Raw genomic sequence first — 27,930 nt, 5'->3', positions numbered from 1 at the left:
ATTTTTAAAGTTTCTATGGACTTTTTGCCCACTCTGTACATGGAATACAGTGCTTGGATCTGTTGTATATATTATTCGACTTCATGTGCACTATATAATCATTAATTTTTTTATTAAGAACTCATGAGATAACCTTGTGTATTCTCATAGCAGCATATTTTAAAAACCACTTTTCGGTGTAGAGCTTATATTATGGTAACTGCAGTAATTGATTTGATAATTAATCCCCATCTTCATAGATTCATGCAATGAACTGCTATTTGCTGGAAACAACCACATAAGCATTTTTTTTTTTATCTCAGCAACATCACAGGAACAAATTAACATGGTATCAGAATAATTTATTAACCATTTGCTCAAATCACATTTCCAAATGATTATGGCATAAAATGAAAAAAAAAATTAACAGAAACAGAAATGACCTGTAGATAATGAATTTTTGAAGGCACTAATAATTTTGAGAGCATACACATGTTCACTGAATTGTTTTAAAATGAAAAATGTAAAACTTTGACTAGTTAATTAAAACTTTATGGCAACATTTTAGAGACATCAGGGCTTGTTTCACTATCCAGTTGTTTAAAACAGTTGTCAAACTCTAAGCTTAAAATCAAAATTTATGCTACAGTTATTGATATTTTTTACTTCTACAAAATGTATACAAATAAAAAATCCATAGAAATCTAATCCATTTACAATAGAAAAATTATTTACAATTCACCATATATAAAAACATTGCATAAGATGTGAAAAACACAGTTCAAAATAGGAAAAAAAAAATTAGTATAATCAAAAGTATTGTAAAAATTTTTGATAACAATGAATCATTTGACTAGGAAATACAGCAGAAACATGGAGCACAAGAATATGGCTCTGTATTGTTTTAATTTCAGTACATATGCTGCCACAGGTCAGAACTGTTAGAGGTGAAGAAAAACATTTGTTTTTCACATAAAGCTGACTTCTTTGTAAGTTACCAACTAATACATGACTAGAAAAAGGTGAAATAAAAAAACATATTACATATTCACTAGTGATGTTTCATAAACACTACGCACTGGAATTTGATCAGTTGAAATAATTATGCCAAGAAAGCAGAGTATTCATGTTCATTATTATGCCCATCCACCCCCAACAGTGACTACAATTAAATTCATTACAATTTCTCTTGAGGAACAAGTGGTGTAGAAATCATAGTAAAATACTCTTGGTTCTCTTAAAAAATTAGATGTTTTATCACAATCATAGCATCTTATAAACCACATGCTGTTGAAACAAAGTACTTATAAATGAATAAATAATTTATGATAGATTGAGATAATCTCAGCTTGAAATATATAAAGTTAATAATATATATCCATTCCATACATAGTGAAAACCCAAATACAGATAGTTCAGGTACAACCTAATATTCAAATGATCTATGAAATGACAAATGATAGATGGTGATATATATTTCCAAACTGGTTTTAACTACTTCCATGACACAAGTTCACATATTGTAATCTATTTAGAAGAATAACACATTACTTCTATTCGTTAGCAACAATAGCATGAGAGGTTGAAGAAGTTTTTTTTCACCATGGTAATTGTTTTTTTTACCTTTTTTTCGATAGAAAGGAATAAGGAAAAGTTGTTGGATAAGTTCATGAGATAAAGAATGTTACATTCTTGGAGAAAGGTGTATATAACAGCAGAAATATAAAATTCATTCATCTGAGTGATCATGATCCCAGTTTTAGAGATTGCTTACCGGGAATATAAAACATCCAGATTCGTTGCTAAAAATCTATCAGTAAGTGGTTAACAAAGGAAAAAATAACTGATAAGTACATAATGAGAATTTTGTCTGGATTCTAACTCTTGCAGACCAGCTCTGACAGCCAAAAAAAAGTAAATTTTTTTACACCATTTGCAATCTTGTCATATATGTGATAGACATAGTCCAGTAAAGAAGAGAAATTAGCAATAAAGGCAAATAGCAACAAAAACCATGAATTTCCTAAAGCGTTTTGGCACACTATGACAGCACCCATAAGAAATTTGTAATTTTCCTTTGTTATCTGCCTGTGTTGTTGGCTTCTCTTCACTTTATTCAGATTTATAATCAAATCATAAGAGACACTGTTTTTTGGTACAAGCAAATGTTTTATGATGTTGCTTTATGATCATTTGGAAACAGATAAAGGAGCTAATCATTGCTCATGTATACATACCCAAAGCAGTGTTGCCAACAGTATTAAAAATTAACCAACTAGAGAATCTTTGTAAAAGCAATTAGTTGTGATTTAAATAACCAGGAAATTTTAGTGTCATTAGTATCACAATTATGCAACATGGGTTTCTTTGCAACTAATCTCTGTTCATTCTAACTTGGGTCCTGTGATGTAAATAAAAGCACACGTGCGATGCCCAAAATGATTGGTTGAAGAACATTTCACCTTTTCTTACACAACACAGCCAAAAAGATAGTCCTTTGTCGTGTGCCTCTCATACCATAAAATACCTCATATTATTTCAGTTATCTGGAAGACAGGAAAAAAATATTTTTTAAAGATAAGTCAAAGCATTTTTGCTGCTATGTCTTCAGGGTGGGTGTTTGACAGGAGAGATACGCCTTTCTCACTCAAACATTACCGTCCCCTTTTAAACGGAAGTTTCATTTTATTATTATTATTCCTATTCGCAAACAGATTTGATATACACTTGTATACGCTTCTTCAAGAGGTCTTGCAAGAAAAAGAGCATTCTTCTTTATCATTTGATGACATAAATGAAATATGCGTGTCTATCTTATTTGGTAGAGCCATTTGAAAATTCATTTCTTTGCAGCTGCTCTGGACTACTATAAACCAAGTTGCTGTCAACAAGATTTTTTTCTCACCCACACGCTTTGATGTACACTGGATACAGGTGGTGGGGGGTCATTTATCGTTCGTGGTGAATATACGCATTTCCAGAGAATTCGCACTACTGCTTGAGCAGGTTGTTGGGAGGAAGTAATATTTGTTTCGTCGAAGACGGTGAGCCGAAAAAGTATGAGGATTATCACGAAGACATGAAGGTAAAATTTTGAAAATCTGGTTCGAAAGAGCACTGCTCATTTTTGATTCAGTTAGCCTCATTATGACAGACACTATAGATCCCCGTGAGAAAGCCTGGGCTGGGGACCCATTAAAGATCCCAGTCCAGGGGCTTCTGCTGCTGGATGTTGGGGTCATGGCGCGTAACCTACGCATGGATAAAAAACCAAAATTGTCTTGACAAAAAAAACAGGATATCGACAACAGGTTGAAGTAAAGAAACGAAATAATATGGATGACTCTCTCGTAAAATTGGAACTGCTATAGCCAGTGGATTATTATGAAATATTTAATTATACAGACCAGCAAGAAAAATAAAAAGCAGCAACACAACGGTAAGTTGTTCATAATTTGTTTCACGTTGTAATTGGTAGCACATATGGCGTAAATTAGCTCAGAAATAAAATTGTAAAATTCTGAAGAAAAAAAAGTAAGAAAAAATGAGGATTTTTTCTCACTATCTGCCGTAAAATAATAAACAATTTGCACAAGCTTTTGTAACGACCATGGCCCCACATCCTGCCCCAAGACACCCAGGCTGTGATCTTTGGTGGGCCCTCAGACCAACCTTTCAACAGAACTTCTATATAGTAAACTTTTAGCATAAAAAAAATGACAAGAATTGTCGCAGGCAATGTCCGGGCTGGAGCCCTGTCATCCCAACTCTTGAGGAGTGTGCCATGATAACGATAGAATACCTTATCAAATTTTTTTTTTTGGGGAGATATATACCTCTCTATTTTAATTAGTGTTATCAACAGTTTTTATTTCAACAAAATTTGGAGAACAGTGAAAAAAACTTTCCAGGAAAATTCTTCATACCGAATTTACAATCTCACGTTTGAGGAAAAGACACACATGTTCGGAACACATAATGAAGGGGCGGGTAAAATTACAACCAATAGAGATAAAGGATGTGGAGTGATATCAAAAATTGGTACAGCGGTTTATTTACATCAGGACCCAAGTTAGAGCGAACAGAGAACAGATAAGTATTTTCTCCCAGATATTTCATTGATTTTCGATTTAACAACAATAATGCCAAATATGAAACATATCAAATAAAAAAAGAAAGAAAAGTATATAGAATTTCCCAAAAGTAATACCAGATTAAAATTTGATGTCATTTTCCTCTTTTTGGATAAACAGTACCACAACAGATGGCAGAGTGGGATATACAGAACATTTAGCTGGAATGCAACGGTACACATGGGAAAGAACATGGCAATGTTTAATAAAAGTAGTGTGCTAATATAGTGATGTTCGGTAAGGATGTTACAATTGTTAGAACACATTACGAGTACAATGAAAGTTTTGATGAGGTTGCGGGCAAATCAAGTGCAATGTATGATGGCTCATGGCATTTTGATGTACTATGCAACAGATTTTGGCAACAGAATTCGATTTGCACTCAACAATTAAGACCGAACGACCACACGACCATTTGAAAGAGGTAGCTTTTCAGGCATGAAGGTTATTGCTTGCTTGAGTTCATCCACATTTCCCCAATGTTAGTGGTTGGCATCATCAAGAGAAAAGTAGTAGTACTGGAACAGTGAATCAAATTTTTAGTGATGCAGAGTTATTTGATTGTATTTATGGCCCAATCAGATTCTTCCAACCTAAGAGATATCTGTAATTTGATGCCAGTCATAGCACTGACCCACCAATCAGAAAATAATAGCAAAAGCCAAACTGCTCAGGAGTACAAACACAACCTGAGATCATGAAAATTTTGATTCACTGTTCCAGTACAGTTATCTTGTGATGATGATGCCAACCACTGAAGTTGGGGAAATGCCAAGGACAAATTCAAACAAACAACCTTCAAGCCAAAAAAAGTCATTTTTTCATCTGACGATGGCCATGAAAAACTTTATCAGCTACATATTATACAAGTGTTTGTCACATATTAATGCCAAACAGTTAGAAGTGCAGGTTCAGCAAAATGCTAATGATGCTTTTTTCATTTTAGTGATTGTGACACACTCCTGCCTATGTATCATTGCTTATCCACTAACTACAATGTGCATAATATACTGCCACTGCTTATCTAATGAGAGGAAAATGGCACACAATTCAAATCCTGCACAATTTCTGGAAAATGCTGCAAAGATATGTGTTCTTGCTAATTATTGGAACTAAATTTTCCAAAGCCCATTGGGTTTTTCTTCTGCCATCGCCAAGTGTCATCACCTAAGTAGAAAGACGAATGGCTTTATTACGTATTATACATATGATAAAAGTACAAATGCATAATTTAAGATAATTTTATTTCAACAGCAGAGCTGACTTACACATATTTTGAAGTGAGCGTTTGCATTTGAAATTTAGGTCTTTCTCTGCTAAAGAGACATCTGCATACATGCTATCAACATCACCCTTCCGACGTTCTACAATCTTATATGGGATTTTAACACCAGAAGCTGATTCAAATGCTTTCAGAACCTGTAGCACAGAGTATCCTTCACCTGTACCTAAGTTGTAAGCCTAAATAAAAAGAAAGCAAATAAAGGATTAATTATTTATTTTATTTTAAAATTAAAGCAAAAAAAAAGTCAATGTCACACAATATGCCATTATACCTGAAAAGTATTCAACAAATGTATGCTACCAGCACTGACTTATGGCGCTGAAACATGAAAACTTATGGCGCTGAAACATGAAAACTTACAGCCCGAACAATACAAAGACTGCAGACAGCACGAAGAGGCATGGGAAGATGTATACTAGGCTTCACAAGGAGAATAGTAAACAATAATTTGTTTGGCTGCTTATACAAATACAAGGCCACAATAGGCAAAATTCCCAACAAAGCGACTGAGAAAAAGATGCCCATAACAAATTTTTGGATATTTTTGAAATTCCATCACAGTAGAGTTTGCTGGATTGGAAGTAAAAAGTTCATCTATGTGGCTTTTGAGTATCATTCCAGCTAGTGATTTTCGACATGTAGGATTTTGATAGGAGCAAAATAAAATAAGGTAACACAATGCCCGGTCAGTATGGTGGATGTGATAAAACATCTTAGTCTCATGGAACTTGTTTAAGGTTCGCAAAGAAAAATGGGCTTAAAATATGAGGGCTCTTCATTGTTAGTTCTTCAGCATTATGAAAAACTAAATATATGATCAGAGCCACAATTACATACTTTGTCGGCCTAGAGAAGCATGCATTTTGATGACCATTTGTAATTCAGAATGAGTATCTGAAAAAAGGCATTGTGCCGCCTCTCGCCTGTTGGCACTCACACGAGACTCACCCACTACCCTAAAGTTTTTGACTAGTTTCACAAAATTTTTTGGAAGTGTACTATATTTTTAGGAATTTTTAGAAACTGCTAAATTTTGAGTGGTAAAATCTAGGTTTTCTTTGATTTCTGCCTTTATGACATTGTCATCCACTCTGACCCTTACCTTCTATAATGAAATTCCCAGAATTGAAATTTTGCAAAAAATTTTGAACTGGTTCATAAAGCATCATTTCATACATATTTCAGTTTAATAGTTATTAGCTATTTTTCATACGTATTCAGTATATAAAGTTTGATCAACTATTTAAATTTTATAAAAAATATCAATTTCTTAAATTTAATAGCCCTTTAGCATGGGACAGCATACAGGGTGCATTAGAATTGGTATATGAAAAATAAAGCACACTTCACAACTTCTGTTGTCAAGATCACATGTGCGCACACTACAATGCAGTCCTGAAGTTTCCAAATAACGTGTAGTACTCAGATATGTTATTCATGTTTCAAGGAGTTTTGTAGTTATGAAAATAAAAAAAATTAATTTTTTATACTGTCCCTGCGTGTCCTAAAACCCAATTAGAAAGTTGTCCTGTCTCTCCTAATGCAACAAAAAAGTTTCACATTCCTAAGTGGAATATTCACTGAGAGATTATTCACCACTATTAGTGGTTAGAGAACTTGTTTCTCACTGTGCAGGTCTGGGTTCGAATCCCGGTTCGGGCATGGATGTTTACTAACACTAACAAATTCCCTGGACGGATCATACTGATCCCTTGGGAATACGTGAGGATCACTTAAAAAAAAAAAAAAAAATTCAAATTTGAAAAATGGAGGAAAGGTGAGGAAAAACAGCGTTAAATGTGGGTAAAACGTTTTCCCCAGATTAAGAGCTGCTTTTTCCTCCGTTTTTTGAATATCTCAGTGAATATTGCACTTAGAAACATGGATTTTTTTTAGTTGGCATCAGGAGAGACAGAGCAACAACTTTCTAATTGGATTTTGGTGCACACAAAGGGACCGTAAAAAATTAATTTTTTTTTATTTTAATAACTATACAGTAATTCCTCAGTTTTCATTGGTTTCAGATCTCGTAGATTTTTTTCTGCGAACAATTTCTCGGTTTTCGTTGGTTGCCTCGGATTTTATCCGCCTGCCCAAGTGACCTTACTGCTAATTTTCATTCTCCTGCTCAATGTGGCATTGTTTCTCGTTGTCTGAGCATCACCCTGCTTGTCTAGCCAAACAATTTCACGGGACCAAAGACAGTTTCCAGAGCCAGCAGCCCTTCGAAGAAAAAGACAAGAAACACAATCGAGTTGAAGACGTAATTCATTGAAAAATACAAGCGCAGCATTACCATTGCCGAGATCGGCCACATGTATGAGAAGTCACCATCTACGATAAGTTCAGACCTCTTTGGGCAGCTTTCTTGTGCAACATGGGTCCACTGACTCTGAACCTGGTCCTAGTGCCAAAAGACCAAGAGGGAAGTGACCCCAGATAATGCTTTGATACCTAAGGTCGAGGATTCCTCTTCCAAACAATAATATCTGCACCTCTCTCCCCTCCTCGCCATCTTTTATGCGCCAAGAAGTGTTTTCAGAAAGGTATAAAAATGTTAATTCCATGCGAAATGTTCATTTATTCTTCACATTAGTCTCTTATATCCATTTTATATTAATTTCTTATTGTTTTTAATATTAAACACTATAGTTATTATCTATAAAATATGTTTTTGGTATTATTTTGGAGTGTCTAGAACAAATTAATTGGATTTACATTGATTCATAAGGAAATAATTACCTCGGTTTTTGTTGGTTTCATATGTCGCCAATTGTTTTCAGATGGATCATCAGTAAAAACTGAGGTATTACAGTACAATCCTTTGCAACATGAATGACATATTTCAGCACTACATGTTATTTGGAAATTTTTTCTAATTGAAAATATAACTCTAGGATCCCCCAACGATTCACCAATAAAATGCCATAACCCCCCCCCCCATATGCTATGCACCCTATATATAAGTGAAAGGTAAGATATATATAAACTCAGAAGAGAAACACTATCTTTCATCTATTACATACCACATTTATATTTTTTCATCAAATTGAATTAGACAAATGGAAAAAAAAAGATTGAACAACATTTCTTTACTTCCATTTTCGAAATGTGGGAGAGGATTTCACATTTAGCAACTTTCTTGCACATGAATAAAAAGTTTTAAACTCCAGTAAGATTGAGATCGGATTAACATCTCAGTTCCTCCCCTCCTGCAATGTGATAAATTTATGTCTCAGTTTAGAATCATTTAACAAACCTTGAATCCCTCAAATGTTTCATTTAAAATTTTGTCTACAGCTGCAACATGTCCTTCAGCCAAGTCCATAACATGAATATAATCACGGATTCCTGTGAAAAATAAGTTACATTAATCAGCACTCCTTCCACATATTATTCATGTAAATTTGATTAAGTATTATCATGATATATATCATTCAAAATTTCCAAAAATACGACAAAGAATAAAAATAAAAAGGTTGGCAACACCGTCTTTGTTTACAAACACGTACATTCGAGAGCTCTTTATGTTTTGTGAATATTAGACGAATCTTAACAAGATATTGCATGATAGGGATTATATTCTGAAAAATATAAGTACCAAGTACATGGAAATTATAAAATTTACATGAATATATCAAAATATATAATGTAAACATAAAAAGCACATGTAACAAATTGACATGAAACAACGATCATAGTGACATCTGTGAGTCAAAAAGTGGAACAAAAAAAAAATTGGGAAATATGGAATGTGAGAACTGTAAAGGTGCCATTGTGGACAAGACTGAGGTTTTTCAACGCAAAAAATGTGCTCTGATGCTACATCTTGTTTGTGTAGGAACAAGCGAGTGTGCTTTCAGAAGAATGGCTAAAGTAAAAAAAGATGCTTATTTATGCCCCAAGTGTGAAAGTGTTAATGTGGAGGGAATTGAAAAAATGAAAGCAGGCTTTGATGACAAACTTGACAAACTGGAAAAATAATTTAGAAGCTTCGACAGGAGATGAAAAATTATTTTACTGCTGCAATCAAGAGGATCTGAACAAAGAAACAGTTGACATAACAAAGGCAATAACTTTTAATTCACAGTGTGTCGAGGATCTCGGGAAAAAGATATGTGAAATGAAATCATACATTGAATGTATTGATAAGGAAATTAAATCAGAAAATCGAAACCTGAAAAAAAAAGTGATGGAGCTTAAAATTAGAATAAATGACATAGAAAACAAGAGCAAGATAAACAACATTGAAATAAATTGAGTTCCAGAGATGCCTTCAGAGAATATCATAGAAATTGTGAATGCAATAAAGCGAGAAATAGGGATACAAGAAAAAAAAGAAATAGAGAACTTGCATAGAGTACCTTCAAGAAATGAAAATAAAAGCAAACCTATAATAATAAGATTTGCACGTGAACACTCAAAAAAAATCGTGGATACAAAAGGAAAAGTCTCAAGAATTGACAGCTGATACAATAAACCCCAACTTCGCATCAAACAGAATATATATATAAAAACATCTTTCACAGGAGAGCAAATGCTTGTTTTTCCTGGCCAGAGAGTTTAGAAAGAGCAACGACGACAAGTATGCTTGGGCAAAAAGATGGAGACTTGTAAAGTTGATCAAGTCCGGAGACTTGATGACTCTAGAATTATAAGAATAGGGGATGAGGAAGACCTCAAAAAGTTGAGTGCTGATGAACAATGAAAATGATATAATAGACTTGTACCAACCACCACCTACACTGGAGGAAATATGTGATGTAAATAATTTTTTTAACTATTCCTTAAAAAGCAGCAAGAACATTAATATGCTCATCTTGAATATACAAAGTTTAAAATCCAATTTTGATAATTTTCTGGTATTCTTGAGGTCGTTATCTCAACATATAGATATTATATGCCTAACAGAAATATGGTTAAAGGAAGAGGAATTATTCAATATGACATTGTTAATTATGATCATTTGAATGATTATCAAACATTTTAACTGTAGAACATATAACAAATCGGGGGGGGGGGGGGTCATTATGTATATTAATAAATCAATCAAAAGCCTCAAAAACCTTACAATTTCATAACTGCTGAAAGCTTATGCATTAACCTGCCAGATTGTGATATTGATATCTTATTACTATACACAGATCTCACTCATATACTATTTCACAGTTCAATGAGGAGTTGAAGGCCTTTATCTCAAAAACAAAAAAAAAAGCATGTTAAATCACTGGGGACTTAAACATTAATACATTAGAGACTAATGAGGTATTAAATTATTTTGACATAACAGCTGTAAATGGCTTCATTGCTTTACAGGAGTCAGTAACCAGAGAACTACATGAAGGAGGTACTTGCATTGATCATGTTTTTTTTATATAGATCAAATAAAAATACTTTACAACAATTCTCTGTACTTAAAATGCACGTTACTGATCACTATCCAATACTTGGTTACATTGATTTTCAAGATCAAAAGAGTATTAAAAATAATAAAGAACAAAACAAAAATAGATTATACCAAATTTGAAAGATTCATCTCAAATGTATCCTTTGGAAATGTTTTCACAGAAAAAGAAACCAAACAAAAATATAAAAAGTTTTCAGATATTTTATCTCACTAAATTCTAACCTCTGGACCAAAACACAACAATGTAAATGTAATAGAAAAAATTAGTGGATTACTAAAGATCTCATACTGCAGATAAATTCTAAAGAAAAGTTATATAAAAATATAGGAAATATCCCAACATACATGCATATAAAAATTAATAAAAGAACTATGATAAAATGTTAAAATTTCAAATAAAAAAAGCTAAACAAGAATATCTGAAAAACAAATTTACTGAATGCAATAGAGACAAATGAAAACAATGGAATTGCATAAATACTTTTATACTCAATAAAAATAACAGAAAACAAATACTCCCAATCCATCATGATCATAAAAATTTAGCAAATGACTTTAATAAGGAATTCATTGATAGAAAGTTGAATGCCAATACTATAGGATACACATGTCAACATGAAAGTAGATATAATATTGTGAACTCAAATAGCAATTATAGATATTGATATACTTACTTAAAAAAAAACGAATGATTTAGATGATTCTAAAGCAATTGGTTACGATGGCTTAACACCAAAAAAATCATCTTAACACACTAAAAATAATTTCATTCTATCACATTGAAGTACTAAAACACCTAATTGACTCGTCAATCAAAGAAAGTTATTTCTATGACGAAATGAAATATTCTCTTGTTTACCCAATTTACAAAAAAGGAGACCCTAATAATATGAACAATTACAGACCAATTTCAGTCCTCTCAATTTTTTCTAAAGTAATAGAGAAACATATGAACAAACAAGTTGTAAATTTTCTAAATCAATAATTTTTTTTGCACCCAACAGTATGGATTTTAACAGAATAAAAACAGAAATGGCAATAATCAAACTTTGTCAATACAGGATACAATAATAAATATTCGATGATAATGTACCTGGATTTAAAACAAGCATTTAATAATGTTGATCTAAATATACTAACACCAGGGCCGCAACTAGAGGGGAGCAGACAGATCTCATGCCCCGGGAGCTGGACCAGGGGGGGGGGGTGCAAATTTCATTTTGAAACCTATCCTTGAACATTACAAGGGGACGTCAAAATGTGCGCTTGCCCTGGGTGACCAAACATTTAGTTGCGGCCCTGACTAACACAAAAGTTGCACAAAGCTGGTGTTCGAGGAAGTATTCTGGAATGGTTCAAAACTTATTATTGTAGAAGGCAACAGGCAGTCGTCATCAATAAGAAAATAAGCGAATACCTACAGGTTCAAAAGGATGGCCCTCAGGGATCAGTTTTGGACCCTACATTATTCTTGATTTATATTAGTGACTTCTGTTTGCTTAATCTAAATGGGCAACTTGTATCATTCGCTGATGATACAGCTCTTTACGTGGAAGATGACAACTTTGAGAATCTTATAGAAAAAACAGAAAGCGATCTCAGATACATTAATCAGTGGATGACCGAAAACAAACTCAAATTAAACATACACAAAACAGAGTATCAATGCATTAAAACGAGAAACAAACTCTAATTTCAAGATCTCCATTAAAATACACACTTGCCACCAACAATCACAACAGAACTACAATTGTCATGAAATAGAAAGAGTGCACCAATATGAAAACTTGGGAGTTACTATACAGGATGATTTAAAATGGAATTTGCAATGTGATAAATTAACTTATAAAATCTGATTTTATATAGTTTTACTTTATAAATTAAAATATTTAATAGGACATTTTTTATGCATGGATTTATTCAATTATTACCTATGGATTATGTGCCTGGGGTGGGGCTTACCTAATCAATATTACGAAATTAAATAACATACAACAAGGCAAGAACACTAATAATACAAACATGTAATACATACGATAACAATATCAATAGCCATTGGACATTAAACAGCTATACATTTACAGACTTATAAATTTTGTGTTCAAAAACAAACGCAAAAAAAAAACAAACAGAACTTCTGCAAGAATCAAACATGAATTTGAAGTCCCAAAAACAAATAAACACCTTTTTCAAAAAGGTGTTTCGTCTGTTTCTTGTTTACTGCTCCAAAAATAGTGAATTCACTTCAGTCGACAGCTCATAATTGTAGCAATAAATATGATGCTTTCATGTATGCAAAAAGCGTACAAAATTAAAAAAATATATTTTAAGATTGTTTTCATAAAGTACAATATAAATAATGACATCAATGGGAAATATTGGAATAATTTAATCACAGCTGAGACAAACATTTTTCACGATCTCATGGTACAAAAAAAAGGGTATATGTATGTGTGTGTATATATGTATCTCTATGAGCATGTACGTATTTATGTGTGTATGTATGTGTATATATGAATAGTATTGTGAAACAAAAAGGTATATTTATTCCAGACTCATTATTTATACAAGAAATATCGTAATTCAATAATTTCACATCTCATAATTCAAATTTTTCGAGTGCATAAATTTTTGAAATACTCATATCTTATTACATAACATTTATTAACATAACGTACAGTACGTGGAAAATGGCGGCAAAATATAATAATTTAATCCATAGGGCTGCCTGGAAGGACGTTATGTCCCTTAGGGCCCAATATGACTATTGATTGTGTTCATGTGTTGTTCTATATGGTTTTTGTTCTATTTTTTATATGTATTTTGTGCTTGTTTTTGCAAAAAATAATAATAATAATAATAAATAAAATGTATCTACTTGATTAAAAATAGTTAAGCAAACAATAAATAATTTTTATTAGAGTATTTTTTTTAATTTAATTGTTTAAAAATTAGTTATTTAACTGAAAAACATGATTATTGTCCATGACAAAAAGAAAAAAAAAAGTTAGGTAAATATTGAAAAAAAAAATATTGTTTCAAGAATTATAATTGTAGCTCCTTCATTGTTTTCACTATGTTTTGACCCAATTAAGTTGTTTTTTTCTTGATCTAAAAAAATAAAATCAATCCTGAATTTATGAACCACCTGTGCCATCAGGAGTGTTGTAGTTATTCCCAAAAACTTCTAACATTGGCCTTCGTCCAATAGCAACTTGAGAAATGTATGGCATCAAATTATTGGGTTTTCCAAGAGGATCTTCTCCAATTGCACCTGACTCATGAGCACCAACTGGGTTGAAATATCTCAGGACAATCATTCTCCACCCCTAGACATATGATAGCATATGAAAAATGAAATAATTGACACAAATATTTTGTTAAAAATATATATTATAACTAGCTATTACCTGCGGCTTCCCTCATATATCATTTAAACACCTCATGACCCCCTTAGAGATTGAATTTTCAGAAATCCCACCTTAGTAGGTATCTACATTACAAAATATAATACTGACCAAATTTCATATTTACAGTTTCAGTTGTTTCGGCTCTGCCATGATTGCCTCATATAACCCTTGAACTGCCTGCCTTATGGTTCAGCGGTTTTTGTGTGATTTCTTTATGTAAACTTTGAACCCCTTAGAGGTTGAATTTCAAAAATCCCATTGCCAGTAAAATTTTTACATAATGAAATAAAACTACTGACCAAATTTCATAATTATAGCTACAGTGGATTAGGCTTGGCATGATTTCTTTATATGACCTTTGTACCCCTTAGGGGTCGAATTTTGAAAAACCCCTTCTTAGTGAGTCTTTACATCATGAAATTAAACTACTGACAAAATTTCATATTTATAGCAAATAAAAAATTAGAACGCACCCCAGAAATTTACGAGAGCAGTTCATGAAATGATTGAACTGGGAAGCCCAAATTAAAGGCATGGTTGCAATTTGTATTTTCATCTTCGAAGAGGTCCTTTTTAAGCATATCACTAGCTAAAAATATGCATAAAAAGTAGATTGAATGTTTCTTAAAGGGTCAAATTACTTTTTCCCCTTTGTTAAAAAAAATTAAAACATCTGACTTGAAACAGATTACATGAATATTTTCATGCAAATTTACATCAACTAGATTGAATCTGTTTTATGTCTTTTCTTGTTATGTATGTAAACCCAGAATGTTCTAATTTTTTGAAACAACTTTCAGGGTGTTCTAATTTAAGAGGAAAAAGTAATTTGACACTTTAAGAAACATTCAATCAGCTTTATGAAAAAGTTTTTGCTGCCGATAAAGAAGAACCTCTTTGAAGATGAAAATACACAATTGCAACTTTAATTTGGGCTTTCCAGTTCGATCATTTCATGAACCGCTATTGTAAAAATTTCCGAGGTGTTCTAATTTTTTGAAAAGGATGTGGAGGTTCAATGGTTTTGACTTGCAATCATTACCCCATATAACCTTTGAACTCTCTTATGAACCCCTTAGGGGTTGAATTTTTAAAAATCCCTTCTTAGTGAGTTTTTACATCATAAAATACAACTACTGACCGAATTTCATATTTACAACTTCAGCGGTTTTGGCTCGGCGATGATGAATCAGTTAGGACATGCTATTTTACATGTATAGATTGAGTTGTTGAAATCTGAAACGATTTGATGTGCCTGATTATGACCATGATTATTTTTAGTCATTCCACAAGATTTTAAATTAAACCAACGAGAGAAAATAGTTGATTTCTTGAAGGTTTAGATGGATAAACTGTGATAAGCAAGGCAGGTGTGACAGTGAGCACAGAAATATGGACACATGTAACTTTCATCATTTAAAATGACCCATCATCTTCCCTCACCTACAATGCTCTTTCAATCCTATGAAGTGTATTCTTAACATGCTAGGCTGCTTAACTGTACGGCAGGCATTAGTGTATGGAAAGGGGGGGGGGCAAGCAGAGATTATAGTGTTATTTTGCAGGAAAAATGTTACCCTGCCCCCTGAAAAGACAAAAAATTGAAACCTCCCACTCTTTAGAAAATTCAGCATTCGCCTATGACAGCAGGAGTAAATTTTTCAATGTTTTTAGAGTCATGAGCAGTATTATATCCAGTAGCAGAACAACAACTATATGTAAAATTTATCAAACTTTATCACAGAAACTCAAATCAGCATAATGTAAATTCTTGAATGCAACTCAGATAAACTTAATTGTAATGTTGACCGAGACTCCATAAGAGGAAATTGGAAAAAAATATAAAACATCCTTAGGTGCTTCACTGAGCACCTAGGTATTCATTGTCTTCTATATCACTAGTCTACAGTGATAAACAATGAAGTTTCCAAAAAGTTGTATCAGTCACATTTAATATCCTAATATTGGAAGTAAAAATTTTTAAGATAAAACTAAAATGCATTTATATATAGTGAAACCTCTATATACTAGGTAAACCCAAAATAAGAAGAGAGCAACAGCTAGACACGTTTCGGAACTGTATGAAGTTCCTTCTTCAGTAGCCAAAAAAAATTAAAAGATATCGGAAAGATAAATATTCCATATGGCAGGAGTTACTCACTGTTCAAGACAAAGAGTCGAAATGAAATGACTGGCAACATGAGAAAAAGAGGAGGAAAGAAAAATGATGGAGCCAATCACAGACGAGAACATGATAGTGATGCTGACAGAGAAAAAAATTGTAGAAACCATTGCCAGATTTTTGAGAAGGGTGGTGTGCTAATCAAGTCGTTGGCCAATTAGTTTGAATTTTTGTAGATGTGGAATGATTCATAGAAGTCCAAGTCAAACAGTGAAAGGAATTTTTGAATCATTTTGGCTGATGAAAAGTCGAATTTGGGGTCAAAGGACCAACAATGTTGGGCTATGGATGAGAGGTTAAAGTCTTGGTTGGTTACATATCTTCTATGGTCGTTTAAATGGTATTTAAGGGCATGTTTAGTTTGACCTATATATGATAATCTGCATTGGTATGAAATGCTTTAGATGCCCCAACTGTTGAGTCTTTGACTTGGAATTCTGCGAATCGTTCCACATCTACAAAAACTCAACAAACCAACTGGCCAATGACCTGACTAGCACATCACCCTTCTCAAAAATCTGGCAACAGTTTCTACAATAATTTTTATACCCATTAGCATCACTATCATGTTCTTGTCTGTGATTGGCTCCACTGTTTTTCTTTCCTCCCTTTTCTCATGCTGTCAGTCATTTCATTTTGAGACTCTGTCTTGAACAATGAGTAACTTCCACTATATGGAGTATTTGCCTTTTTGCTATCTTTCAATTTCAAGTTCAATATTCAAGTCTTGAATATTGAACAGATACATATCTGTTATCATATACATCATAATATTTTACAGATACATATATACATACTTTCTTACATCTTTAAGTCTTGAAGACTTGAATATGTAAGAAAGTAAAACATTGATAAATAAATAACTTAAAAAAATGTATAAATATTTTATGCAGTAAAAATACTTACCTTTTCTGAGTTATTGACATCTTGCAAAATTTCTTCAATGAAATATTTCGTACGCCCATAAGGATTGGTACAATTGGATCCTACTGGATGTTCTTCAGTTAATGGCAAATGCAAAGGAATGCCATAAACAGTAGCAGAACTGGAGAAAACAATTTTTCGTACTTCACTTGATTGCATTACCTAAATTAATATTACATACTATACTGAAAATATTTAATTTTTCATAATAATGAATGTTGACTGAAGAGAATAGAAAAATTACATTTTAACTTTATTTAGCATTCAGCAAGTCATTAAATGAAATCATACGTCAAATATATTTTTTTCAATTGAAACTTGATTTCTTCTGTATTTTTTGGGCTTTTGATCTTAAAGCATTTCCCACTGTATACTTTTCTCAAATTAATTCCTTTTTATTCATTACTTTTCTCAAATTAATTCCTCTTTATTCATTACTTTTCTCAAATTAATTCCTCTTTATTCATTACTTTTCTCAAATTAATTCCTCTTTATTCATTGCTTTTCTCAAATTAATTCTTCGTTTTTTTAAATCCAAAATGTTGTTAAGGTAGGTGCCGGTTAATGTGTCAGAGTTATATTTCCTGTGAAAAATGCACATTTTCAAATTCAAGCATAGTCATGGCAGTATTGCTGCGATAGTAGAGATTAAGTGATAATCAAGTAAGAATTGTTTTATTCGATTAGAACATCATATGTAATGAAACTACTCTGATTTTTGAGAGGCTACAGTATATAACAATGATATACTTGGCGGTTTATTTACCAATGGAATTCCGAGGCTTGTGTCTGCCATTTTTGCACAGAGGTCACAATTTCATTCCTGCAGCTCCATGTTATTGCTAATCTTAAAAAAAAAACCACCATTTGTTCAATGCCATTGATGACAATGTGCATGTGTGGTCTGCAGCTCTGAATTAATTTCTGTAAAGGTTGTTTTCTTGCTTCTAAAAACAGACAGCTTGTTTCTAATGATGGGGATCAAGGTGTTGTCACAACCTTCAAAGTGATGATAATGAACATGATTTTCATTTGCCAAGATTTCAGGGAATAGATTCTTTTTTAAAGACGGGATTGCAGTCACATTGTAAATTAAATTTTATGAAGTCATAGGAAAAAATCATAGTTGTACAATACACCCATAGCAAGAAAGGAAAAAGATGCAGTTTTCTTACATTTTTGTCCCAGTTAACAAATATTTATACGTATCTGTACACAAAATCATACCCTAAGTTAACAGAATTTGACCTATAAGCAGTTATTGTTGGTCCCACCTATCACATAACTTTGGGTAATTACATTATTCATATTACCTGCTCATTTAATAATCCTTACATTATTGCTTTGCTGGGATTTTGGAATAGTGTTGATCAGCTGTAATAGGCTGAATATGACTTTGTGGTTGAACATGAAGCACACAATACTGGACACACAAGCACAATGTTAGGTTTCCGAAACACAAATTTGACATCTGACTTTTACTTAAAAAGGAGATATATATACATTTGATGCAGTTTCTAATACAGGGTGATTCTTATAGCACCGGCCCAATGAATTTGCTAATAATTCCATACTTAATGCATGCAACCACAAAATATTTTAACATATTAATCTCTTGGTTTTGTAGAACAGTCAAATAATTTCTGAATGGGGCAAACGGATGGTAGCACATATGATGCTAAGTTCAAGGGCACATAAGCCCCTAAGATCCCCAGACCTCAGAAGTCTTGATTTATTTTTATGAGGGGGGGGGGGCTGAAAACCAGTGTACACATTGAACATTGTGGGATTAGAGACACCCTGCTTCACATCTCAGAGGTATCAACCTTCCCGCAGAATGGGTGTATACCAAAGGCAAACCTCAAACTCTACAAAATTTGAAGAATTTTAGGACTTGACTATTTTAATTTTCAGGACAATCACCAAAGGAACACTACACCATATCAATGAGAATATGAAATATTGAGTGGTTGCGTGCCTTCAAGAAATTGGCATTCATTTTCAACACCTGGTCTAATCACAATGATTGGCACTCGAATGTACAGTACACAATCCAAGGTCAGTTATATATCAAGCACATGATTATATGTATGGTATCTTTTGCAATATACCTTATTTTGTGAGGCTGGTTCTATATGACTCTCCCATGCACTACGAATACATTGATATATATTAAGATTATCTCTCTATGTATAGCCTCCATGGGGGGATGGGGAGGCTTTGAGATCAATATTATACTTTTAAATTTTCTTACACTATAAATTCATTAGAAAATTATTTAAATTTTTGCCCTTTGCACACATTAAAACAATGGCTTACAGGCCTCACTGAAGGAAGCATAAACCATGTGCATACAATTAGCATATTTAACATTATGCATAATTTTTTTGCGATTCCCATATTTATTCAAATATGCAGTGGCTAGTTTCAAATTTTAGCAAAAATTTTGATTTTTCATTAACAAATTTTAAAATTTGAAAAGTACTAGGATTATGAAACTTGAAATACAAAAGTAAAAAATTACTCAATTCATAAATCTATATAACCTCTAATAAATTCACAGTTCCGATTATGTTATTTCTATAATACTGGAGAGGGATTCTGCAAGATTCTCCAACAGCTTTGAGTGCAGCAAAGTGAACAACACAGGAAATCTTGTGCTAAAAATAAATTTATACAAATGTATCATTTCAATATGAGGGATATTACTTTTTTTTTTTTTGAAAAACTATAAACTTTTTCCATCAGTTAGAAAACTAAAGTGTCAACAATGTTTAAATGAGTTTTCTGAAAGTTTAGTTTATTTATTATCATATCGTCATGACAAAACAAGATGTTGAATAGATTTATCTAGTCTAGATACCAATAGCATTACAGTAGAACTGACCAACCTCTCCATTTGAGAGGTCTATGAATATTTTGTACAGGGCTAGAACAGAAAGTGAAAACATGCCGAGAATATTCTAGAAACCTCTAGAACCATCAAAGGGAATGAAATAACGCAAATGTGAAAAGGTAGAACACAATTAAATGAAAAATATTCATCTATCTTGATAAGGCTGGGCTTAAACCTGTGACCTCTCAGCTATCAACATAGCACCTTAGCCAACTGACACGCGCAAGCTTTCTAAACAATATTCCTTCATTTATTACCAAAATTTTTTGAATGAAATTTCACAATGAAAGATTGCTATTCCAGCAGTTATTTATTTCATGAACTTCAGAGATACAAGAGGAACAATAAAAATATCTTAGTTTTCCTCAAGTTCAAAGGATCTTTTTGTGTGTGTTTTTATTTTCAAATTTATAAGACCCAAGGACTTCACTCGGAAGAAAAGAAAATTAACTTATTCAATTGGTTTTCTTGAAATTCATATTAAAAGTTTCCAAGTGAAACTGTTGGCCATCAAGAAAGATTTTGAACTTGCTTTTGAAGCAAGGCATCATTTGGCCTAGCAAAAGTCTGTGGACTAGAGACCTATCCACCTAGTTGAAAAAAAAGACAGGTGGTTGGCGCATATGTGGCGATTTTCATTGGTTGAATGCAATATAACTGTTCTTTTTATATATGTAATGTACCATGTATTTCATCAAATTAATAAACTTCATATTTAGCTGTTTCTCTGGAATTTAAATAATTATCGCGAGTGAGTCAGATTTATGTTATCTATGGATAAGCCATTGCTACAATTTAAGTGCCAGTACACCCATTTCTACGCCAGTGATATGACCATAACACTACAGAGAGTTTAACAGTAAAGAAAAAAAAACCTTTCATGGATTGAGAAATGGAAATACCTTTGAAAAAACTTTCTCAATGTCATTTTTGCAGAGCAAATCAGCTTCATAAAAAGTTAATTGTTTCCCAGCAAGCTCTTGGACCCGTCTTAAGCTCTCTGGAATTCCATCACCTTCACCTTTATAAGTATAAAATGCATATTTTACGGAGTAATTAAAAACTGAAAAAGTGTTGAAAATGTTTTAAGCACACTATCGAGTCTAAGTAAGAAGGTTTGTCACCAAAGGATACCAAGTTGGTATGGTAAAACCGCATGAAACGAAATATCAAAAAACTAAAATTATTTACAGTTTTATATACTAGTTACTTACTTATATACTAGTTACTTATACTAGTTTTCATTTAATAAACGTGTGTGAAGAAGAATCTTATTTCTATAAATTATGGGAAGGGAGGGCTCCTTAAATTTTTAAAAATGTGCCCATCACACACAGCTTATACATAAATACTAGTCACAAAATAGAAACATACAAATGTATGAATTTCTCCACTAGTTATTATTTAAAAGCATTTAGGCCCAGATATTGGAAAATTTTTAGATCTGGCATCAACAAACTACTCTGAATTAATCAACTCTAGCTCATGTTTATTAATGTGTTGTACAGTTTTTCTTTTATTTACCTGTTTTTTTCTTTTTTTTAAATTTAGTCAGTTTTCTTCATAATCTCATAAAATTACATGCTTACAAGGATGAATATATTGTATGTATAAAATTTAATTTTTTTCTTGAGAGCCTCATCCCCCAAAGCAGAATGTTTTGCATTGTTCTGCAACAAGCCCTTGGCTGACTGGAAATGTTCTGCAGTTCCCATAATAGTGTTTTCTACAATTTTCTTGAAATTCTTCCTGATTGTTCTGCGACATACGTTGCAGATTTTGGCATATTCTGCTTTGGGGGCCTCATCTTAAGTTTTCATTTCCAAATCTAAATTCAGATTTCAATGAAATTTATTAGCATCCTATTTATATCACTTGTGAGCTCAGCAGACAAGTACAAGCTCAAGTGGACAACAATGCACATTTAGAAAATTTTGAATCAACCTTTCAGATACCACAGAAGTTAAATATTCATCATCACAGGGGTGCCTTTACTAAAGGTATCCAAAAGTAGCATCTTTACATACTGAGTATCTCTTATACTGAGTACCATACATGCTTAGTTATGAAAGTGCTGTGCAATCAATAGGAGATTGCATCAAGTTCTGTACCTAGTTTGAGTATGTGCACTATCGACAGCTACTTCAAGATGTTTTTTATAGCAGTCAGCATGTAAATGCCACAATGTAAGCTTCAGTGCATGCTTTGGCTAGCTGAATTGAAATCAATAAAATGTGTTAAATGCAGTGTATGAAATGAGTGGAATATGGAGCCTCCCAAATCCATACCAACAGTGGAGGCTTATCTCTGCAGCAGTTGATTTTAATAACACCTCAAATGCTACTAGATCTTAGAAAGAGATTGAATACCATTTAAACATCTTCAGAGCCTCTAAAGCTGGGCACACACTTGCAATGCCATGCAGCAAAAACCGGTTCCTGTGGTGGTGAAACCAGTTTCAAATACAAATACAAACACAAAGGCCACAACAGGCAAATTGCCCAGCGAGGTGGCTGAAAAAAGATGCCCATAAAAAATATGGATGTGAAATATAACCAAAATACAGCAACCCAATATAAAAGCATATATCACAAGAGAAAAAACTACTAATACTACATAATGCACTGTTCATAAAAAAAGATTACGGTTGTCTTAATCTAAGTATGGATTTTCAATTTTATTTTACAATTTTTACTTCTTTTCAAGCATGTCACTTGTGTTAGAATTCATGACTTCCAGAGGTAACATATTCTATTTGTTGACAACCCTATTAGAGAAAAACTCAGTGACACCAGAACTTACAATTGTCCCTTACTAAATGATACTGGCGTCCCTTATCAAAGCGGTGACAGTGTATTTTAATGACTCATGGTCCGTCGTTTCATCCTGTTGAAAATTTTAACCACTTTGATCATATCCGACACCTACATTCCTCTGATGTAAAGATATTCAAGAAATCAAGTCTTTCTTCATAGTTCAAACCTTGTGTGCCAACAACACACGTAGCTCTTCTTTGCACCCCTTCAACCAAGTCTATGTCCCTCTGTAAGTATGACCTCCAAAACCTTTAAACTTTCAACCCTTCTCCATCCACATAGCCATGCATAGTGCAACATTGCGTATCCTCACTCCTGTCAAAGTGCGTACAGGAAATCAGTACACCAAAGAAATTGGCTTATTTGGACAGCATTTTCTTCTTTTGATGCACATCACTGTATGGTACGATGTTGCTCATATTGCACTTTATTAACCTACAAACTTGAAGAGTTGTCTTCTTTAATGAAGCTAAAATTTTGAACTAATCATTGATGGTTCTCTCACCATGAACTATTATTTTTGGATACCTTTAGCCTGACTACCCTATAATGATTCAACATTTTAAATGGTGACATTTAACTGTAATACGCATGTTAAATTGTTAAATTCAAGTATTTATTTTACTCTAGGTACAGATGTGAAACTTGAAAAAAGTAATAAAATATTGCCTTGTATATATGTATTATATTTACTTGGACTAGAATTTGAAAAATTGTCAACAGTTACAACTTCATATCCAGATTTCAACAACTCCAGAATAGCATGACTGCCAACGTAGCCTGCACCACCAGTAACAAATATTTGTCCGATAGACATTATTCCTTAAAAAGATAGGTCATATTAAAATCATTATATCAATAACTTATATTCATTATAATATTTTTGAAATGTTCTTGTAACAGCATAGATCAGCAGTTCTCAACCTTTTTTTGACTCACGGAGCCCTATATACTATGGTCTGATAAATAATTTTTATTGCAGAGCCCTGAGAACATTTTTTTTTATTCTTTAAATTTAGTTTTATTTTATTATCCTGGAGCAGCAATGGAGCCTCTGCGATGTACACACAGAGCCCCCATGACTCTGCAGAGCACAGGTTGAGAACTCCTGGCATTAGATAAAAAAATACTTTTGCTGTAACAGTTTTCTGGAGCTCCCAAAATCTGCACAACCTTCCTCCTCCACCAGCTCGATTCATACTGAAACAGTACTGGGGGGACTTAGAATGTGAAAATTCAGAGAAGTGACTGCTCCTATCCCCCTTGGAAGGTATACACACACTAATTGATGACCACAGCACTAGACAAAAAATTGATATTTGTTCACAAACTCTTGAATAGTCTTTCTGATGTTTATTGTGGTGATAAGAAAAAACTAGGCAACAAAATTAGATTATAAGACAAAAATTGAGTGATGCTTCAATTTTTAAACTGCCATAAAAAACAAACAGTCGATGCTTGTTATAATGACCCAACATTATAGCAACTATTCCATTAAAATGACCAGTAGGATAAGTTCCAAATGTTTTCATAGAATGACTGTCATATATGTTTTACTTTTGATATAACGACCCTCCCAATAAAATGTCCATTTTCGATGGGACAAAGGGGATCATTATATTGAGCGTTGACTGCATTAGCAACCAATTAGATGTCAGAAAAACCTGGAACACACACTGCCATAGTCAGGGCCGGACTTTTGAGGGGGTGCAAAAGGTGTGGTTGCACCGGGCTGCAAAATTTCAGGGGCCACTAATTTTCCAAAAAAAACCCTTTCCCCTTTCTCAGCAGATTCTTTGGAAATTTTTGATTAAAATTTTCTCCATTAAACTATTAATGATTGTGAAAGAAGGCTTCAATTTAAAGACTCTACATCCTTTTTAGTGTTATTAGGTATGACAGTACGCTGTAGCTTATTTCAAAAAGGAAACGAGTGCATTCAGGTGGTCGCATTCTTTACCTATGAAAAAAGTCTGGCCTTCCTTTTTGCCATTAAAGAATAACAGGACTATATTAACCAAGGAAAAAAACATGCTTAGGGCAGCAAATGAAAAGGGAAATCACAAAAGAAATCTAGTAATTTCCCCCCCCTTGAAAACTTCCCCTCTCGTTGGAGTTACCATCTGGTCTTGAGGAACCTATAGTGCGCACAAGGCAAATGTTTGTAGTTTCATCTGGAGGTGCTTCCACTATTGATGTTTCATAGTAGCCTGTATCATGGACATCTCTAGATAACGATAGACTTGAGACCATTTAATTTTGGTCTGGACCTATTCATTTTAAACCTCTTACCCCCTCCCCTTTCATTCGGTACCGTTTAACACATGGGACCACCCAGACATGGCCCAGGACCTCATGATGAGATCTGTAACAATTTTCAAGAGTAAGTATGGAAATTGGTAATCAGGTATTTCCGGCCAGGCAGGGGTTTTAGAAAAATCATAATGCCCAGGAAGGGTGGGGGCTATTGTGAATAATTTGACAATTGTCTTGTCTTCAGGGATGGTTCCGGACATTTTTCAAGTGTAAGCAAATAAAATAGTTTGGTTATAAAAAAAATCACCCCCTCCTTTTCAGTTGATGCCCTAAAAAATAAACCCCTTTCAGTTGGCACCTTCTGCAGGCGTGTAGTTTGCAGAATTTAATATCTTCCCCTGCTCGTCTTTTTTTACTGCATCAGATACTGATATAAACCTTCAAATACTACCATAAGTAAATATAAATTAAAAATTAATTTTTCAAAAACTAAAGAAAAAGTTTTTAATGTAAAATAAAATAGTGGAACCTCGATATAACGATACTCTGTAGAACAAGAAAAAATATTGTTGTAGAGGGATTATCATTCTATTGAGAGGCAGCAGTTAAACATTAGAATACTGAGATTTCCAAACAAGACTTGAAAAATATTGTTGTAGAGGAATTTATCTTTATACCGAGAATCGTTGCAGCAAGGTTTCACAGTACTTGATTATGACACAAAATAAAATTGCCGTAAAACCATTTTCAGATTATGAAGCTAAATTATTTTGAATTCTGTAGCAAAAAAAGAACCAATTCCTAGCAAGTTTAGATTATTTATGCAATAATTTTTTGTAAAATTGACATTTGACACTGTACTTCATTATACCCTCAACAAGTTTTACGTTACCTATAAATAAATCAGACAAGTATGGACCAGGACCACATTTGTGTCAATGCTGGCCCAATGTTCCAAAGTTTGTCATGGGCAAATAGTCTGGCCGATCCACCATTGGCAATGATTGTCAAATGTTGGAGGCTGGAAGGTATTGGAAGGTTGGTTGAACAGAACGACCAGTACCTTTGAGGGATGTGGACGAGAGGATGTGTGGTTTAGTAGTAGCCTCCAACCTAAGTCAAAGAAGCTGCCTTCCAATCCGTCTAGCCACATATTGGTCAGCAACAGTCACAACATACAGAATGTGTTCTCGGGAAGCAAATATTCGCCAAGCTGGGCCATTGTGTAGCCAGCCTATGCTGCTGCTTCTTTGCACATGTTGAAACAAGTATTAAAGGCACATGTTGAAACAAGTATTTTTGCAAATGATTATTGGGTTAGGCTTGACATGAGTGTGGCCCTGGCTTTAAGAGCATCATGGAGGCCCCATGTTAACCTATCTAGATAGAAATGCTCGCCCACCAATTTACGTGCTCACTCTTGAAAATTTTATTCAGATGTCATTTTTATGAGGGCTCCACCTTCTGCTCTTGGTCTGGGTGGGCCCATGCGTTGAGATGGCACTGATATGGACACTAATGTTCTGTAAAATATGAATATCTACTTAAGCAACGCCCACAATATTTTTAACTTTTGAACTCCATCTCACTTATACGAAAGGAAACATTAAATGACTGCACAGCTGAAACAACTAGGAGCGATCACAGAACCTTTGGTACCTCAAAATGCGTAAATTACGTAGGCTATGTTATTCAGTAAAAAATACCAATGCATAACCTTCCAGAGAGAAACTGTAGATCATAAATAACACTGAATAAGAATGTTTTTGTTAAAAAATTACGTCAACTCCATCATTTATATATTCGCTTATAACCTTGTTTATCGTCCTATAAGTCACCGGGAGTGAATGGTGAATCTTATCAACGGTAACCACCCGGTGAAAAGTAAACAAGAAAAAGCCATAGAACGTGCATAGCTGGAATAAAGTTGTTTGGTTTGAGATAATCGTTAGTAGATTGGCACAATGAGCTTTATACATGCATTTTTGACTCCTTCTGTCAAATGGGTGATACCAGGATAGGATGGTCAGATCATGCAAGGGTGAAACCGGTATAAATACCAGAATAAACGCTGGGACAACTAGACAACTCTTACGTGAACCCCGCCTAAATGAATGGGAAATAAAAAAAAGTAATTATTTTACCAGCAACAGGGAAAAATTGGTAAAACCCATCGAGCTTATGTTACTGGAAGGAGTGTCCAGCCGCCGCGACGGCAGCGAGATCAAATGCAAGGAAATCACGTGACTCGGTGACAACAAAATTCGTGCCTGGCAATTTGCCCATAGAAATGTACCGTCCGGTCTCTAAATATTTGGTTTCAAAGATTAAAAAGAAGGTAGAGAACTCATCTAAAGATGAAAATGATTAAATTATTTCTTTCATTAATGCTGGAATAATTTCTTTCATTAATGCTGGAATAATTTCTTTCATTAATGCTGGAATAATTTCTTTCATTAATGCTGGATTCTTTCGTTAATGCTGAAAAAATTCTTTCGTTAATGCTGAAAAAATTCTTTCATCAATTCTTGAATTTTCCTTCATCAATTCTTGAATTTTCCTTCATCAATTCTTGAATTTTCCTTCATCAATTTTCCTTCATTAATTCTGGATTTTCCTTCATTAATTCTGGATTTTCCTTC

At 33.4% G+C, this 27,930-nt stretch overlaps 1 protein-coding gene across 7 annotated transcripts; it reads right to left on the bottom strand.

The window, feature by feature from the left end:
• Positions 1 to 320: 320 nt before the first annotated feature.
• On the bottom strand, positions 321 to 27,505 carry LOC149080635 (UDP-glucose 4-epimerase-like). 7 transcript variants are annotated; one of them, XM_089239794.1, is made up of 9 exons: positions 27,433 to 27,505; positions 23,726 to 23,854; positions 21,119 to 21,237; positions 19,867 to 19,980; positions 17,303 to 17,482; positions 13,953 to 14,133; positions 8,657 to 8,748; positions 5,381 to 5,573; positions 321 to 5,279 (listed from the first exon to the last, which is right to left on the bottom strand). In XM_089239794.1, exons 2-9 carry the CDS (start codon positions 23,847 to 23,849, stop codon positions 5,212 to 5,214), a joined length of 1,071 nt encoding a protein of 356 aa, XP_089095920.1. In that variant the 5' UTR covers positions 23,850 to 23,854; positions 27,433 to 27,505; the 3' UTR covers positions 321 to 5,211. The 7 variants fall into 7 exon arrangements, with proteins under 7 accessions (XP_089095920.1, XP_089095917.1, XP_089095922.1 ...); XM_089239791.1 differs by lacking the exon at positions 27,433 to 27,505 and adding an exon at positions 27,103 to 27,243; XM_089239796.1 differs by lacking the exon at positions 27,433 to 27,505 and adding an exon at positions 26,948 to 27,241 and having other exon boundaries at positions 321 to 5,299.
• Between the last annotated feature and the right edge of the window lie 425 nt (positions 27,506 to 27,930).

Source organism: Pholcus phalangioides, unplaced genomic scaffold (assembly GCF_987345545.1).
Source record: "Pholcus phalangioides strain wild (caught in Gottingen) unplaced genomic scaffold, Ppha-v1.0 ptg000011l_1, whole genome shotgun sequence".
NCBI classification, from domain to species: domain Eukaryota; kingdom Metazoa; phylum Arthropoda; class Arachnida; order Araneae; family Pholcidae; genus Pholcus; species Pholcus phalangioides.
This window is presented reverse-complemented; position numbering and strand designations above follow the sequence as displayed.

What these genes read in the sequence shown, in the direction of transcription:
- LOC149080635 (XM_089239794.1), bottom strand. Translation starts at nt 23,849, where the DNA reads ATGTCTATCGGACAAATATTTGTTACTGGTGGTGCAGGCTACGTTGGC. An exon ending in CAACACTCCTGATGGCACAG is followed by an intron (nt 8,749 to 13,952) that starts GTGGTTCATAAA and finishes TATTTTTCACAG; the next exon opens with GAATCCGTGATTATATTCAT. An exon ending in ACGCTCACTTCAAAATATGT is followed by an intron (nt 5,280 to 5,380) that starts GTAAGTCAGCTC and finishes CTTTCTACTTAG; the next exon opens with GTGATGACACTTGGCGATGG.